This window comes from Panthera tigris, chromosome E2 (assembly GCF_018350195.1).
Source record: "Panthera tigris isolate Pti1 chromosome E2, P.tigris_Pti1_mat1.1, whole genome shotgun sequence".
NCBI classification, from domain to species: domain Eukaryota; kingdom Metazoa; phylum Chordata; class Mammalia; order Carnivora; family Felidae; genus Panthera; species Panthera tigris.
In genome coordinates this window covers 128386-144396 of record NC_056674.1, presented here as the reverse complement: position 1 = coordinate 144396, position 16011 = coordinate 128386, and the positions used below count along the sequence as shown (strand labels likewise).

The 16011-nt window shown below is 56.0% G+C and overlaps 2 protein-coding genes across 9 annotated transcripts; both read left to right on the top strand.

The window, feature by feature from the left end:
• The first annotated feature begins 392 nt into the window (after positions 1–392).
• On the top strand, positions 393–4505 carry LOC122234206 (zinc finger protein 324A-like). Of its 2 annotated transcripts, XM_042969899.1 has the most exons (5): positions 393–596; positions 714–874; positions 2088–2214; positions 2543–2659; positions 3067–4505. In XM_042969899.1, exons 3-5 carry the CDS (start codon positions 2094–2096, stop codon positions 4503–4505), a joined length of 1677 nt encoding a protein of 558 aa, XP_042825833.1. In that variant the 5' UTR covers positions 393–596; positions 714–874; positions 2088–2093. The 2 variants fall into 2 exon arrangements, with proteins under 2 accessions (XP_042825833.1, XP_042825832.1); XM_042969898.1 differs by lacking the exon at positions 714–874.
• Positions 4506–4702: 197 nt separating this feature from the next.
• On the top strand, positions 4703–14424 carry ZNF446 (zinc finger protein 446). 7 transcript variants are annotated; one of them, XM_042969869.1, is made up of 8 exons: positions 4703–4762; positions 7934–8356; positions 9677–10057; positions 10134–10335; positions 10649–10743; positions 12329–12413; positions 12640–12732; positions 12871–14424. In XM_042969869.1, the coding sequence occupies exons 1-8, from the start codon at positions 4736–4738 to the stop codon at positions 13395–13397; spliced, it is 1833 nt and encodes a 610-aa protein (XP_042825803.1). In that variant the 5' UTR covers positions 4703–4735; the 3' UTR covers positions 13398–14424. The 7 variants fall into 7 exon arrangements, with proteins under 7 accessions (XP_042825803.1, XP_042825802.1, XP_042825801.1 ...); XM_042969868.1 differs by having other exon boundaries at positions 12643–14424; XM_042969867.1 differs by having other exon boundaries at positions 12640–14424.
• The last annotated feature ends 1587 nt before the right edge of the window (positions 14425–16011 follow it).

Here is a 16011-nt window from a genome sequence, read left to right as displayed (position 1 = left end):
GGGAGCGCCTGCGGGACTCCATTTCCCAGCGCGCCGCGCGGGGATGCCTAGACGTTGCCGCAGATATCAAGCAGGGCTCCGCCCACGCGGGACGGGAACTGCGCTTCCCAGAAGCCGCCGCGCGTGCGTCCGCAGCGTGCACTGGGCCTATGAGGACTTTCGGGGGCTGGACTTCCGGCGTCCCGGACTGTCACTTTGCTACCGGGCGTTGGGCCACACCGGTATTGGTGAACTGGAGCGCCGCGAGCCTCCAGGCCGGTTTCTTAGAAGGTTTGGAGACCCGAGGCGAGGGCTGGGAGGAAGACTCGAGCGGTGGGCCGCCTCGCGCACGCCCTGATTGCGGGCGACGGTCGCGCCCCGAGCCTAGGCTTCTCCGTGAGGAGCCTGGGCCGCTCCGCGGGGCTGTGGGGCGGCGCCCCGAGTCACGTGCTGTCCGACCCCGGGGCGGCGGGGGAGGCGGCGCCCTGAGCGACCCTGCCTTAGACGGCCCGGGAGGCTGAGACCAGGAGCCGGCGAGTCCGTGTTGTCCGTCTCTTTCTGCGAGTCCCCAAGTACAAGTTCTGATGGCGACCGCGGCGCTGACACACCGGGCCCAGGTGAGTAGAGGAAGCGTAAGGCTCCCATCCGCCCGGATCCCTCCTCGAAGGACCCGATTCTCGACGCAGGGAGAGACTTTACCTGCACGTTTTGTCTCCCCTCTCGGTTCGTCCTAGGCCCCGGCGTTCAGGCCAGTGGAGCGTGCACGTGTGAGATCCCCACTTCTGGCAGCCAAGGGAGTGAGGTGTAGAAGGAAGTTCCAAGCAGAGGGTCCCGCACGTGCAAAAGCTGGGAGGGGAGACTGAACCTAGGTGCTTCCGGAGCTGAGCTTCCTGACGTGAGCACGGGAGAGAAATGGCAGGCTTGAGTTGCATCGGGGGCCATGGGATGATTCTAACAGAGCCTGGATATGCTTTAAGTTAGAGATTTTAAAGTAACCCACCGTTTGCTTGGCGGAGAAATGACGCAGAGGGGGTGGCTGTGTGCAGGGAGCAGGCAGCACGACAGTCCAGGTGGACAAAGACGGCACCCGCTGCACACGGGGCCAGTGGAGATGGGAAAGTGGCTGGATTCTGGAACGCTCTGATGTCTCAGGTGCGGCGTGTGAGCGAGTGCCCCGAGTGGAGCACAGTCCCAAGTGTTTAAGCCTGAGCACCCAGAAGAATGGAGTTGCTGTAGACAGAAACAGGAATTTGAAGGGAAAACAGGTTTCAGAGTAAAATCAGGGAGTCTGTGATGTCCCAGAGTGGAGGTATCGTGTGGACCTAGAATTGTAGGTGTCCAAGGACAGAGTCCTGGTATTCGGAACTAAGGCAGGGCCTGGGAATCAGACTTAGGAGGAGGGAATATCGTAGATTCAGCCAGGGATGGGTAGTGCTCCAGGGAGATGCAAAGAGGCTGGTGGCCCCTGGGGCTCCCAGGGGAGGTCTGGCAAGTGGCTGAAGGGAGAGTTTTGGCCAAGGAAATGGGGGGCGAGGAGCACATGGCTATAGAGGGAGAGAACTGGCTTCCTGTGTGGCGACCAGACTCTTGGGGCCAGTCCTATAGTGACTGGAGGGGATTAGCCGGTCCTTCAGGCTGAAGGAGCAGCCTTGGAATGTCAGGCAGGTTCAGCAGAGGCGGGCATCCTTACGGGGATGGGCATGTCTTGTGGGTCCACAGCTAGGACTTGTACAATTGCTAATTACAAGAACAGGTAAGGGCGTGGCACGTCTGGAGAGGGTCAACTTGTGCAAAGACTGGAGCACGAGTGGACACCTGGGCCCGCCTTTGGAGTGGCAGCCATCTGAAGGCCATGGGCTTGCTCTGGCTGCCTTGTATAGAGTGGCTAGTAGGGAGTCTGAGAAGACCTGTATGCCCTAGACAGGTAGGGTGGAGGGGAGGGGAGGGAAGTTTCGTCTGCAGAGTTGCAGAGCCCTGGGGTGGGGCAGGGGGGGAAGGTAAGCATCTGAGGGACACTAGTTGGGGTAGCCATTGGGACAGGGAGGCGGGTCCTGGGTCCCACAGCCAGAGCTTAGATTGTGTCTGCCTTCCCCTGCCCACTCTTGTAGGGCCTGATGGCCTTTGAGGATGTGGCCGTGTACTTCTCCCAGGAGGAGTGGGAGCTCCTGGACGCAGCCCAGAGGGCCTTGTACTGCCACGTGATGTTAGAGAACTTCGCGCTTGTGTCCTCGCTGGGTAAGGCCCTGGGTTTTCCGTGGGAAGCTCAGTCATTGCCAGCACTAACCCCTTCTCTCCTGTTGGCCTGTGAGCAGCCTCACACCAATTGGCTGAGTGTCCCTGTGCCACTGTGGCGCCTGTGTCTAGGCTCGGCCCCTTTCATCTGGTGCTGCCAACACGGTTCTCCTCACGGGGACCATTGAACTTTTCCTGTGAGTCCTGCCCTGCAGTGAGGCATCAGATGACACCATCTATGTCCCACAAAGCCCCTCACTCCTGCCATGTCTTGGGCAGTAGGTTGTCCTGAGCTGGGCCTGGCCCCTCACTTGCTTCTGTTTTCTCACAGGACTCTCTGCCTCACGACCCCGGGTGGTCCTGCAGCTGGAGCGTGGCGAGGAGCCCTGGGTTCTCAGCGGGACAGTTGTGACACCAGCCAGGAATGCTCAGAGAAAGCCCAGCCCTGGTGAGTGGGGGCTCAGAGGGTGTGAGCTTGGGGCTAACCAATGGCCAGGCTTCTGTCCCCCGTTTCCCTGCTTTCCTGGACACTTTCATCTCCTGCTTCCGGCCTGACTCCCTCCTGTTTTCCTACCATCAGCCTCTCCTGGCGGCTCTGGCCTTGGCTTGCCATTCAAGGGGTAGCTCCCAGGGTACCCCTTTCCAGGCACTGGGGCACAGCCTCTATCTACCAGGTCTCTCCTGCTCCTGCCCTCATAGAGTTCACCATGCTAGGGAAGAGGCTTGGGGAAATAGGGTTTGTGAGTAAAGCCTATAGGATTTGGTAGCCTCCAGCAAAGGCCTGCCCACTAGGCCCGTCCTGATCACCCCCTCTTGGCCAGGATGACCCAGGATATACCATTTCTATGCCTTCAGGTCCCTGTCATCTGGCATATGACAAGGTTGTTCCTGAAGCAGCTTTGCCAGTGACCTTCCAGAATGGCACCCTTCCAGCACCTACCTTCACAGGCACCTGCGAACGTGGGAAAAGCTCAGTGGGTTGGCAGGGCACCTCCCTCTCTCAGGAGAAAAAGTCCACAGGCGTGTCGGTAATCTATTGGGAAAGGCTCCTGCTGGGTCCTGGCAGCGGGGAAGCCAATGTCAGTCTGCGGTTAACCTCTCCACTGAGGACTCCTGAGGATAGCCCGCCTAGGGAGAAAGCCCTCATGAACCGCCCCATGCCAGACAAGCAGCCGAGGCCATGTGGGGCCCAGAAGCCATTTGGGCAGGATGGCCCTGGAAGAGGCTGCCCCAAAATTCCAGAATTTGAGACTGGTCTCACCTCTGGGGAAAGAGAAAAGGGTGGAACTAGCCTCAAGCCTCATGGACTCCCTGCTAGCCAAGAGCCCCCTACCTGGGATCAGCTGGGCAAGGCCCTCCACACAGGCCCCAGCTTCCTCTCCGGGGAGAAGCCCTTCGAATGCAGAGCGTGCACCAAAGTGTTTCTGAAGAGCTCTGACCTGCTCAAGCACCTGCGCACCCACACTGGAGAGCGGCCATACGAATGCTCTCAGTGTGGCAAGGCCTTCAGCCAGACATCACACCTGACGCAGCACCAGCGCATCCACAGCGGTGAGACACCCTATGCGTGTCCGGCCTGTGGCAAGGCCTTCAGGCATAGCTCCTCGCTGGTGCGGCACCAGCGCATACACACCGCTGAGAAGTCCTTCCGCTGCAGCGAGTGCGGCAAGGCCTTCAGCCACGGCTCCAACCTCAGCCAGCACCGCAAGATCCACGCAGGCGGGCGGCCCTACGCATGTGCTCAGTGTGGCCGCCGTTTCTGCCGCAACTCGCACCTGATCCAGCACGAGCGCACGCACACGGGTGAGAAGCCTTACACCTGTGCCCTTTGTGGTGCCGCCTTCAGCCAGGGTTCCTCCCTCTTCAAGCACCAGCGCGTGCACACGGGTGAGAAGCCCTTCGCCTGCACACAGTGTGGCCGCGCCTTCAGCCACAGCTCTAACCTCACGCAGCACCAGCTGCTGCACACTGGGGAGCGGCCCTTCCGCTGCGGGGACTGTGGCAAGGCTTTCGCCAAGGGCGCAGTGTTGCTCAGCCACCGACGCATCCACACGGGTGAGAAGCCCTTTGTGTGCGCACACTGTGGCCGTGCCTTCCGCGAGCGCCCGGCCCTCTTCCACCACCAGAGGATCCACACGGGAGAGAAGCCCGTGCGGCGACCTCGGCGTGGGGCAGGCCTGTGCCCCCAGGCCAGGCCTTCTTCAGGGGCGCCATCAGAGGGCACGCTGGGCAGAGTAGCTGGGCCCACTCCCACCTCAGGCCCACCGGCAGTTTCGAACCCTGCTGACGCCTGAGCTCACGGCTCTAGTCTCTCCCAGGCTGTGGGAAAATGCCCTTGTTCCCTGCACATTCTGGAGAAGCCCTGTGCGTGCCCTGTGGTGCCGTCTGCACATGATGACGATATTTGCCATTTCAGCACCAGCTCACTGCAACTCTAAGAGATCTGACTACAGAAGGATCAGGGGGATGGACGTGGAGGCTGGGACTTTGGTGGGCAGAGACTGGGCAATCAGAGTGCCGCTTCATGCCTGTTATGACTGTGAGCACTCAGGTGAGGAGGGGAATGCTGGAATGTTGGGGAGGCAGTCCTAGAAATTTCTGACGCCCGCGCACATACTGGCCAACAGGCTGACCCTCAGGATATTCTCTCAAGACCTCAGTTCATCAGAGGCTTCTGGGAGCGGGCCCAGTGGATAGTAAGTCAGGTTGGGGTCTGGTGTTGGCCTTGGGCTCTGAGCCTCAGTCTCCACCTCTGGGGAAAAGAAAGGAAGAGAGAGGGAGAGAGACTCAGGCTACAGAGGGTATTTGCAGCACCTTGACAAGCAGGATCTCGATAAGGGCCAACATGTGCCAACTGCCAGCCCTGCGAGATGGCTACTATGGCTGGTATCCCCACTTCTCAGTTGAGGAAACTGAGGCAGAGAGTGGGAGTGTGCCGCTGCACAGAGCAGAGCCCAGGACTTAAATCCAGGTCACAGGCCCAGCTCATCTCTCTGCCCCCACGCTCTGGCACTCGTGCTCTAGTCTGCCAGTGTGAAGGCTGGGCGATGCCAGGCCTGGCTTCCTGCACATGGCAGTCCCACAGGACGTGGAGGAAGTAGAGGCGGAGGTCCCTGGGGTGGGAGGAGGGAGGCAAACATCAATGTGTTCATTCAGGTTTCACCCGAGCCTCAGCCCTGGCCATGCCCTGTTGTTACCAAAGTCACCATTACAGGGGTGTTTATATCCCCACTGCCCTGGTGAGAGGTGACCACGATAACAGGTTGGAGGAGACCGGATGGGACTACTTGTTTCTGCAGGGTCAGTGGGCAAGTGCCCACCTGTGCTCTTCCCTCAGTTGGAAAGAGGATTTGCTGTTACCTAAGGCCATGTGTGTGTGATGCCCTCCCATCATGGGACACCTCCACGTGGCTGGGACACGTGGTGGACTGGGGCCCAGGTTTCTCCCTGTGGCCCTCAGCAGAGCAGGCCCGGTCTTGACCTCAGGCCTCACCCCTAGGGATGTTAGTGGTCTCTTTTCTTGGGAACAAAAAAGAAAAGACCAAAAATTATAAGTTGGAGTGGATGTACATTGTGTAAATCCCTGCACAGCACTGTGGAAATCCACAACCTCAGTCTCTCCTCCCAGCCTCCAGGTCATGGTTCAGACAGCTTTAACAACACAGTCTAGAGAGGCTTCCTGATAAAAATTTCTTTGTCAAACATGTGAGGTGTAACAGTCTGATGCCTGTTTCATCCTAGGACATTGTAGTCATGCCTTCTGTGTGTTGTCATTGAGCTGTAGGGTTGGCTTTGTTCCACATCTTTGAGATGCCAAAGGCTACATATGTAGCCTGTCTGAGACCCACTGAGGGGCTGGAATACCTGTGCCCCTTGGCAGCCAGAATGGGTGTGCACCAGCCAGGAGGGTAGATAGCATGGGGCTGCCCCAAGCAGGAATTCTATCTGATATGAGTCTTTGTGAGTCTGGTTGGGGAATCTGAGGCAGGGTTCACCAGTGGTGGCCAGAAAGATTGACTCCAGCCTGGTGGGTCTCTCGTCCCTCCACCTCCACGATTGGCAGCCATCTGCCATGTACAATGAACACAGACCTTTCACCCTCCCATTCTCGCACCCTGCCATCAGGGCCAGACCTGTCATTTGCTTTTGGAATCTCACTTCTTGCAAGGAGAGGAGTCCTGCTGGACCCACTCCCAAAGATCCTTGGGTCCAGGTCCTCTGTGCCAGGCCTTGTGGTATCCTACAGGCCCCTGAGCCACTGTCCACCCCTCCTGGACTCCTTTTTTCTCCTCTGCTTTGGTACACACTTTTGCGTCACCCCCATCTTACTTTCCCCCAGAGTGGCTTCCATGAGGGTCCCTAGGTCACAGCCTCCGTTTGCCCAGATGTGCAATGCAGACAATCCCCAGGTTCTTCTCAGGAACCCATGGTATTCAGGAGCAAGGGCATCTGTGAAACATCTAGTGGGTACTCAGCAAGTCATATCCAACCTTTTCTGCATCTTGGACTGAAGCTCCTGGAGTTCTGACCCCTTGAGCTGGGCCTGATGCCCTATCCCATTTCCTCACCAGTCTCCTCCCCACTTAACCATTCTTTTCACCTGTGCGTTTGGCCCCTGCTATCCCTCACTTCCTCCACTGTCCTCAAATCCACCCCTCCTAGTACTCAGGTCTGGTCAGTGCCCTCCACCCAGGTCCTTTAGGAGCAGCAACCATGATTACCTGCTTTCCCCCTTGTCTTGGCCTTTACATTTATCTCCCCCAAACATCTGTGGTCATGTTGGACCTTGGCCTGTCAGGCTAATCCTTCTGCTCTTTATCCCGAACAGGCTGAGTGTAAAAGTGTCCTTGAGCTCTCTGGGTCAAGATGATGAATTGAACACATACATTTCACTTGGTTCAGAAACCCACTGAAGGTACAGAGATGAGAGTGTTTAAAAACATAAACCCACAAGTATAAGGATGGTGGAAGAGGTCAACAGCAATGGCATTCTGAAACTAGAAGTGGATGTGGGATCTATCTCTGATTTAGAGAAAGCTAAATACTGATTTGGTACTGGGGGAAATGGACAGAGGTCCCCTAAGGCCTATACTGCAGAACTCCAGAAGGCTTGAAAACCAGCAGCCCCCTGGGAGAGGAGTCCTAAAACAGGACTAGAAAGAGAGCTACTGAAGCTGTTAGAACACCAGTTCTTCCCCGTAGAGTGGTTGGTGGAAGAGTCGTTTCTGGGGAATCCACACAGAGAAATGATCTAAGTCCCCACAAAACAGCCCAGTCTGATAACATTACTTAGAAGAGTTGACAAGTCCCAGCCATGCACATGGTCAGAGCTTCCAATTGGTGTGTAAGACCAATGCTGTTTATTGAGTGCTTGTAGCCAGGGATTACTAGGTATCACAAGAAATCAAAACACACATATGCAAATTAGGATTGAATAAGTCACTGTTCAACTACTTGATTCCTGGAGGCAAAATACCCCTTTCCACAGTGATTTTAACAAACTAACTTTGTCTACTGAGATTTAAACTAAAGATCATTCTTACTAGCTTTGGTACCCAAAGTAAAAAGTTAGCGTCCCATAACTGGATGGAAACCATCCCTTACTTTGCAGTACTGGCATCTGAAGACACGTCTGAGACTCTGAGGGTATATAAATCATGGGACAGCTTCTTGATGTGTAAATGAGTGTTCCCTGTTCCTTGTTCCCGCATGTCCCCAGCAGAGGTCGAATGGAGGACCCCATCAGGGGACTCACTGGAGTCATGCTCGAGAGGTGGCAGAGGTCGACAGATCAGGCTGTCTTAATGGGTCGGAGTCGGCTTCCTTCAGGGACCGCCGGGAGGCGAGTCTCTGCCAAACCATACTACCCAGGCCATCACTTCCGGCCTCCCAGGAGGACAGGGTGACGCTCTGGCCGTTGCCTTGGAAACGGATGGTGGCGGGCTGGTGTCCTCTAGCGGTTACCAAGAGGATTGCTCCGCGACAAGAACTAAGCCACAAGAGGGGGCTGGGGAGGGGCGGAGGTGGGGTGCTAGCTCTGAATGGCCATAAGGTCACGCTCCTCCCCCCACCTCACTTGCCAATAGGAGCCGGGTCCGCTGTGCACATGCGCAGGATTCTAACGTACCCTCCATCACGGCTGTTGGTGAGTCTAGGGCTCGGATGCAAAGGAAGAGTGGTAGCTAGTGACGGGAGGGAGCCCCCAAACACTGCGATTCTTCAGATTCCTCTAAGAGAAACAGCTCTCAGTTCTGAGAGGCCTTTGGAAATGAGCATTCGCTGGCGGAGGCCGCGCCCGTCCTTGCTTGCTGGGTCTCACGGGAAACGTAGTCCGAAGGCGGGGGGGGGGGGGGGGGGGGGGGGGGGCGAGTGCTTGCCGAGCAGGCATGTGATTGGCCAGGGCGGAGTCGCCATGGCAACGCGCGGCGGGGCGGGAGTGGCGGGGGCTCTTACCGGAAGTGGCCTCCCGGCCAGGACACAACGGCTGAGGTGAGCGCGGGCCTGGCCGGATTGGGCGCGGCTTTTTCCACCCCCTGGGGACCCGGCTGCTAGATGCTGTCTGCACTCCAGAGTGCCCGCCTACCTCCCGACCTGCCCGTCGTGCCCCACCTCCGAGCCTAGGCCTAGGCCTTTCCGCCCACAACAGGTTCCCCGTCCTTGGGCAGAACGTCTTCTCTCTCATCCTTTTTGGAAGATAGATTCCGGGGGGTCAGGCCTTGGTGTAGCTGGTCTGACAGGCCGCCCAGGTGGGCGTGTTTCATTTAGAACCTCTTGAGGGCCGGGACACGGTGTCCGCTCACGACTCCACGCAGCTGCAACTCGTGGTTTTGTTTTGTTTTGCTTTTCACGTGCTTAGTGCAGGCGGCGTGAGTCATTCACATTTCTCTGTGGTTAGCGAGCACGGTGTCTCAGAGTCCACCCCCCGCCTCGATCCATGGCGCAGACGTGCCTCAAGGTGCCCACTTAAGTCAACATGTCCTGATGTCCTGGAGATCGTGGGGACATACATTCCACCATAACCTAGCATGGCTCTTCCCACCTTCATTTCTCCTGCTCACCAGGGGTTAAGGCCCTACCAGGACCCTCCCTGGCTGCTTGTCCCTTGGCCTCCTGCCTGACTAACCACTCCCCTTCCTCCTGTGCTGGTCACTTTCCCTGGCTCCTGAGTCAGACCCTGGAAGCCCATGATGATGATTCATTTATCTACCTCTTAACCATCATCTCCTGCAGTTTCCTGGAAATGCCATTGGACAACTTGCCTCCAAGCATTCATCCACAAGGCTTTCTTCTGCATTCAGTTCCTTTCAGCAGCCAGCTCCCGTGACCCTTCCCTCCATGAAGTTTTCCTAGCCTCATGCTTCCCTGTGGCAAGAGTCCTCTCTGAACCAGCCCCCTGGGCTGGGCCTGTCTGCCTTACCCTAGCCATGGCCTCTTGGCCCCCACCCTGACCCCTCCTTTCCTGCAGGTCTCTTTTGTTGGCTACAAGAAGACACCCAGTACAACAATGCCATCCCCACTGGGCCCCCCACGCCTGCCCTCTGTGGACCCTGTGGCCACTCTGGAGGAGCCCGAGGCAGCACGCCTGCGTTTCCGGGGATTCTGCTACCAGGAGGTGGCAGGTCCCCGTGAGGCCCTGGCGCGGCTGCGAGAACTGTGCCGCCAGTGGCTGCGGCCGGAGGCATGCTCCAAGGAGCAGATGCTGGAGCTGCTGGTGCTGGAGCAGTTCCTGGGCACGCTGCCCCCTGAGATCCAGGCCTGGGTGCGGGGCCAGCGGCCAGGCAGCCCTGAGGAGGCTGTAGCCCTGGTCGAGGGCCTACAGCATAACCCTGGGCAGCTGCTGGGCTGGGTGAGTGTGGCCAGCATTGACTTCTTGGAGGGACAGAGCAAGACTAGAGCCTCTGTGACTTGCCTCTCCCCCTCAGATCACAGCCCATGTCCTGAAGCAAGTGGTGCTCCCAGCGGCACAGAAGATAGAGGAGTCCTTGGGGAGACCCCAGCCTTCAGGGACAGTGGAACTTCTCAGGGCAACCTCTGGGGAGGAGCCACAGGACACCCAGATGGAGGGGTCTCCCCAGCTCAGCTGCAGTGTGAAGGAGGAGCCTGATGCTGATGGGCAGGAGATGGGTGAGAGTGGGAGCCACATTAGGTCCAGGGGATTCCTGGACGATATGTGGACATCGCTAGCTAGGGTAGGGGATTCTAGGAGGGGTTGTGCTGGGGCTGGGGGTTTCCTAGGGGGAATGTGAATGTCCTCGATGGGACTCAGGAGGGACTGCAGACTTCAGAGATGGGTCCCCAGGAGGCAGGAGGAAAGGACTGGCTGGCACTGACACACAGAGTAGCCTCCTGCCTGCTGGCAGAGGAAGGCCAAAGCTGCAGCACCAACACCAGCTCACCTGCCCTGGCCCACCTGATCCTCGCCTGCCTCATTTCCTAGCACCTTCCAGCCCCCCACATCCATCCCAGTCCCGCGAGGGGTACCCAGGACACCGGGAACCAGCCGCCACCTCCTTCCACCCACCCAGGATTCAGGTGAGCAGCCCCAGGTGGGAGGTACAGGCCCCCAGTGGGAGGAGCATGTCCTTGGTGGACACTCTATTCTGTCAGTTTTTCAGGCTTCTTGGCCAGCAGCTTTTGTGCTCTTTGCTGCCCAGAAGTGGAGTTCTGTCAGGGTCCCTCCTGTGGGTCCTGGGAGACAGGGACAGGCTGGTGGTCTCTAAAATTGGAAAGGATTTGAACCTCGGGCCATGGAATCTGGTTTAGAGTGACTGAAATTCGTAGGGGTTGGCTTCCTCACTTACAGGGAAATGGTGATTTTGACGTTTCCAGCAGTCTTAAGCTGGCCCCTGGAGATTTGAACCCTCATATGCAGGTGGTGAGGGGTCAAGATGATGAACCCTGGCAGGAAAGCCTGAGCTTCACACAGCAATCTGGCCTCCCCTGCACACCTGAGATCAGAATGGAGATACCTAGGAAATAACCTGCAGCCACCTCTTTCCTGGGGCTTTTCTAAAAGGCCAAGCAGCCCTGGGCTGTGGCCAGCTGGGCACAGAAACTCCACTGAGGCCCCTGCTACCTGGAACGCTTGGTTCCTGAGTGTGGACAGCAGGGGTCCTGTCCTCTCCTAGCAACTTTGCTCCTAAGCCATTCCATTGGGGACCGTCCCCAAGGGAAGAGCTAGTTGAGATGTGCTTCAAGGCTAAAAAGTCCCTCCAGGCCCTCCACAGCCTGATGGTACAGTGGGAAACAACTGGGTGGGAAGGCCACTCCCTCCAAAGCCTCTTGACTTCCGGTAGCATTCCAGCAGTGGCTGCCACCTTCTTGTCCCTGGAGCTGCAGTGGCTTGTCTGTCAGGCTTGTTTCCCACCCCAGCAAAGCCCCAGATGATGGGATTTGGGGAGGCAAGGAGAGCAGACCTGGGAACAGAGAGTGCATCACCTGGTAAAGCCCACAAGGGTCCAGCTTCAACTACCAGAGTTCACCCTCTGGCAACAGGCAGGAGCCAGCCCACCACCTATCCCACATACGTCATCTGAGCCTGAGATGCTTGGCTGCACCTCCTAATGTGAGTCCTCCTGCCCTCGACCTCTCCACAGCCAGGTCGACACATCTCGGAATGCTGACAGCCCTCAGCAGCTCCCCCAGGGAGGATCTCTGTTACTTTTGTAACCAGAGGCTTGGTGAGAGGTGGCTGGGTCCTCCTGGGTCCCCAGGCCTTTTGGTCTCAGTGCATCACACACTGTTCAAGGCAAGAGGGTGAGGCCAGCCACATCTGTCCCCACCTAGGCTTCCCCCAAAACCCATCCGGGGGTCCTCAGCTTCAAGGTGTCTGACTAGAATATGGCGTGGGGCTTCTGAGGGGGACAAGTGCTAGCAGCATCCCCACCCCACCCCCCAGTGAGCTGAAGGACAACTCCTCTCTGCCTTATTTCCCAACCTTCATACACCTTTCTCAGCTTCTTCCTTAAGAAGCAAAAGAGCCTTAGGTAACCTGGCCGCTTCCCCAGGTAACTAGTAAGGTTATGGCCAGGGAACATGGGTAGGGTAGGGCACTGCAGAGCAGGGAAGAGGATGGGGGGTGGACAGGCACCAAGGGTGATGGGCTGCATCCTGGCAGGAGGAGTGGGGGCTACTGGACCGGTCACAGAAGGAACTGTACTGGGACGCGATGCTGGAGAAGTATGGCACGGTGGTCTCCCTGGGTGAGGACCAGCCACAGCCCCTCCTTTGGTGCCTGTGTACCACCTTGGCTATAGGGCTCCCTGCCCGACCCTTTCCTGTGCACGCTTCCCAGCTTTTACTCATGTTTGCCCTCCTTACCTAGGGGCACCCTGTCATTTGCCAGGATCCCCACCCCTGCCCCTAATGTATGAGAACCCCTCACCGGCCCCCATGCCAGGACTGCTACCTGACTGTCCCTCACCCCAGCAGGGTTACCGGCCCCCTTGCCAGAGGCACGGGTTGAGTCGGAGCCAGGGGTACTGCGCTCGGGGACAGAGGGTCAAAGAAGCCTCCACCCGGGTGAGTGCTTCTCCATGCGATCTGAACCGCCTGTTGCCTGGTGGAGTGGGAGCTTGTCTGCCCCCACACACCTGGTGGGAGGGGATGGGATTGTCAAGGACACTGGGCTACCTGGGACTGCCAACTCTCCTTCCCCAGGAGATGAGAGTGAGAGTCACTGTGAGGGTCCACCCCGCTGCCCAGAGGCCCAGCCACCCCAGGGCCCCAGGCCTGTCACCTGGGAGGGCCCATCTGGGGCCTCCGTCTCCACCAGGGCTACACCGGGAGCAGGGCTGGAGGCCGGTGCCCCGCGGAGGAAGCCTTACACCTGTGAGCTGTGCGGCCGAGGCTTTGATTGGAAATCGGTGTTTGTCATCCACCACCGGACGCATGCGGATGGGCAGGCCACGCGGGCCCCGGTGCTGGCTGTTGGGGGTGCTCAGAAGCTGCCACCAGGTTCCCGGGAGCCGGGCACACCACGCCACCTTCGGCGTGCACTCCCAGGCCCCCGGAGCTATGGGTGTGAGGAATGTGGGCGCAGCTTCAGCTGGAAGTCTCAATTGGTCATCCACCGCAAGAGCCACACAGGCCAGCGGCGCCACTTCTGTGGCGACTGTGGCCGCAGCTTCGACTGGAAGTCCCAGCTGGTCATCCACAGGAAGAGCCACCGGCCGGAGGCCCCATGAGTGGCTCCAGAAGGCAGCCTCGTCTTGGGAGCCTTGCAGCCTCCAGATCTTGGACACAGTTCCTGGCAATCTGGTTCCAGCCTTCCTTGGGCTGCTTGGTCTCTGTGTGAGACGTGGAGGCAACAGAGGACATTGGTGAATCAGAGTTCCCAAGAGAGTCCCCTGACCCCAGTTCAGTCTCCCCAAAACAGTCACCTGGGTGTAAGTAAAAGAAGCCACTGCTCCCTCAATAGCCTAGCGAGGCCTGGGCTGCAATAAACTGCCTAAGCTGAGTGACTTCCAAGCTCCGAGGTCCCCAGCTGTGACCTGATGCAGATGGACAGGTTAAGGACTCTCCTTACCCCTGGGACCTTGTTGGCCCCAGGTGGCTGCTCAAAAACTGCCCTTTCTACCCCTTCTGAAGCTGCTGGGCCTGATGTCTTGGCGTAGACGGTCCAGAAAGCTCAGGAAAGCATGCCTTGCTTTGTTTGCAGACAGATGGAAAACTCATGGCCCTCTACATTTTAGATTTGTAACAAATTGCATTTTTATAATGGGAAGTTTCTACATAAGAATCCTGATCTCTGCTTTCTTGCTGGCCATAATATCAGCAATGGCACTTCTCCTGCCTGGCAGCTGGAGCCACAGAGCAGGCCGTACCCACCAGAAGGGCCAGCAGTCCTGGTATCCTGCCCCACCTTGTTCCTGAGCCACCCACATCACTCCCTGGCCTCCTTGTCCTTGTCCTTTGAGCCCTTGAGTCCCAGCTTGAGTGGACACTAAGGGGACCTCCTTTGCAAGTATGGATGGACAAGGTGGGTGGTCTCTGAGAAAAGGGTCCACAGATGTCCCATAGGCCATGTGATTTAAAAGTGGTGTTCACTTAGAAAAATTTGAAATCTAAAAGAGGGCAAAGATTATGAAAATGACCCCTCATTCCACTGTCCGATAGCAGTGCTTATTCCAGGTGTTTGCAGGAGTGTTTTTGTTAATGTTTATTTATATTGAGAGAGAGCAAGTGAGCAGGGGAGGAGCAGAGAGAGGGAGAGAGCAGATCCCAAGCAGGCTCTGCACTGTCCACACAGAGCCTGATTTGGGGCTCGAACTCAGGAACTGTGAAATCATGACCTGAGCCAAAATCAAGAGTCTGATGCTCAAGTGACTGAGTCACCTGGGCACTCCAAGGGTGTTTGATAAAGCTTCTTGTGGAGATACTGTGTATGTCATGCTTTTCTCACTCCCTCATTTCCCTGTTATTAAAAACATGTTTTTTAATGCGTGGGTGAAAATTCCCCGTCTGTCCAGCACTATCATTTCTACCAAGCCCAGATATTTCATTTTCTGCCTCATGGTGTCCAATATTGTGATGCACACTCCTGAGCATACTCTTTGGATGCAACTCTGGTTATTTTCTTTTGTTTGTTTGTTGTTGTTGTTTTTGTTTTGTTTTTGGTTTTTTTTTTTTAAGTATGCCCAATGTGGAGCTTGAACTAATGACCCTGAGATTAAGAGTTATGCACTCTAGCAACTGAGACAGCCAGGCGCCCCAATTCTGGTTATTTCCTTAGAGTAAATCTCTCAAAGTGGGATTGTTGAGTTTTAGGAAACATGGGATTTTTGTTTCATTTTGTTTTTCCCTTGAAACAACACTGGATTCCTTGCCCCAATTCCAAGTCCTCTCCTCCCCCCACAACACCAAGAAGTTCTCCAACAAAAAATATTTTTTAACTCAAAAAGAAAATGACTAAAAACCTATTATAAATGTGGATAAAAGCTGTGAATCAGTAATTCACATCAGAAAAAAACTTGATTGGACCAACAAACCAGAAAAGACATACATGCTCAGAAGTAATCAGAGAAATACCAGTGCTGAGAAGGCAGGGCCTGGCCTGCTGTGTTTACATAACCTGCTCCTGGCATTATGCTTGGTATTCTGGTATTCGTAGCATGGCCAATGTGAATAATTAAGATACAAATCTTAAATAATATGATGGGTTTCTCAGTCTTCAAAATAGCAAATAAGAACCCTGACAATAACAAATATTGGTGAGGAAGCTCAGAACTGGAACCTGTAAATATGATGAGCTATCACTCTTGTCATTGGGTTAAGTTGACCTTAAAATATGGAAATGATCCCAGTAGGTGTGGCCTAATCACATGAACCCTTTTAAAGCATGGAGTTTTCTCTGGCTGGTGGCAGAAAAGAGAGTCCAAAAGAGTTGAAGCATGAGAAGAATTTGATACGCATTGCTGGCTTTGAAGATAGGGGAACAACACTGTGGCCTCTAGAAGGTAAGAACAACCCCTGGCGAAACAGCCAGCAAAGAAACAGAGACCTCAGTCCTACAACCACAAGGAACTGCAGTCTGCCAACAGCCTGAATGAGTTTGGAAGCAGATAATTCCCAGGTCCTCCAGATAAAAGCCTAGCCCAGGCAACATCTTGATTTCAGCTTTGTGATACTCTGAGCAGAGAACCCAGCCACTATCTCCCAGACTTCTGACTTCTAGAACTGTGAGCTAATGAATGGATGTTGTTTTAAGCCACCAAGTTTGTGGCAATTTGTTAAACAGCATAGAAAACTAATACAATAATGTATCATAAATGGGTTTAGTACTGTTCATAGCCAAAGGTA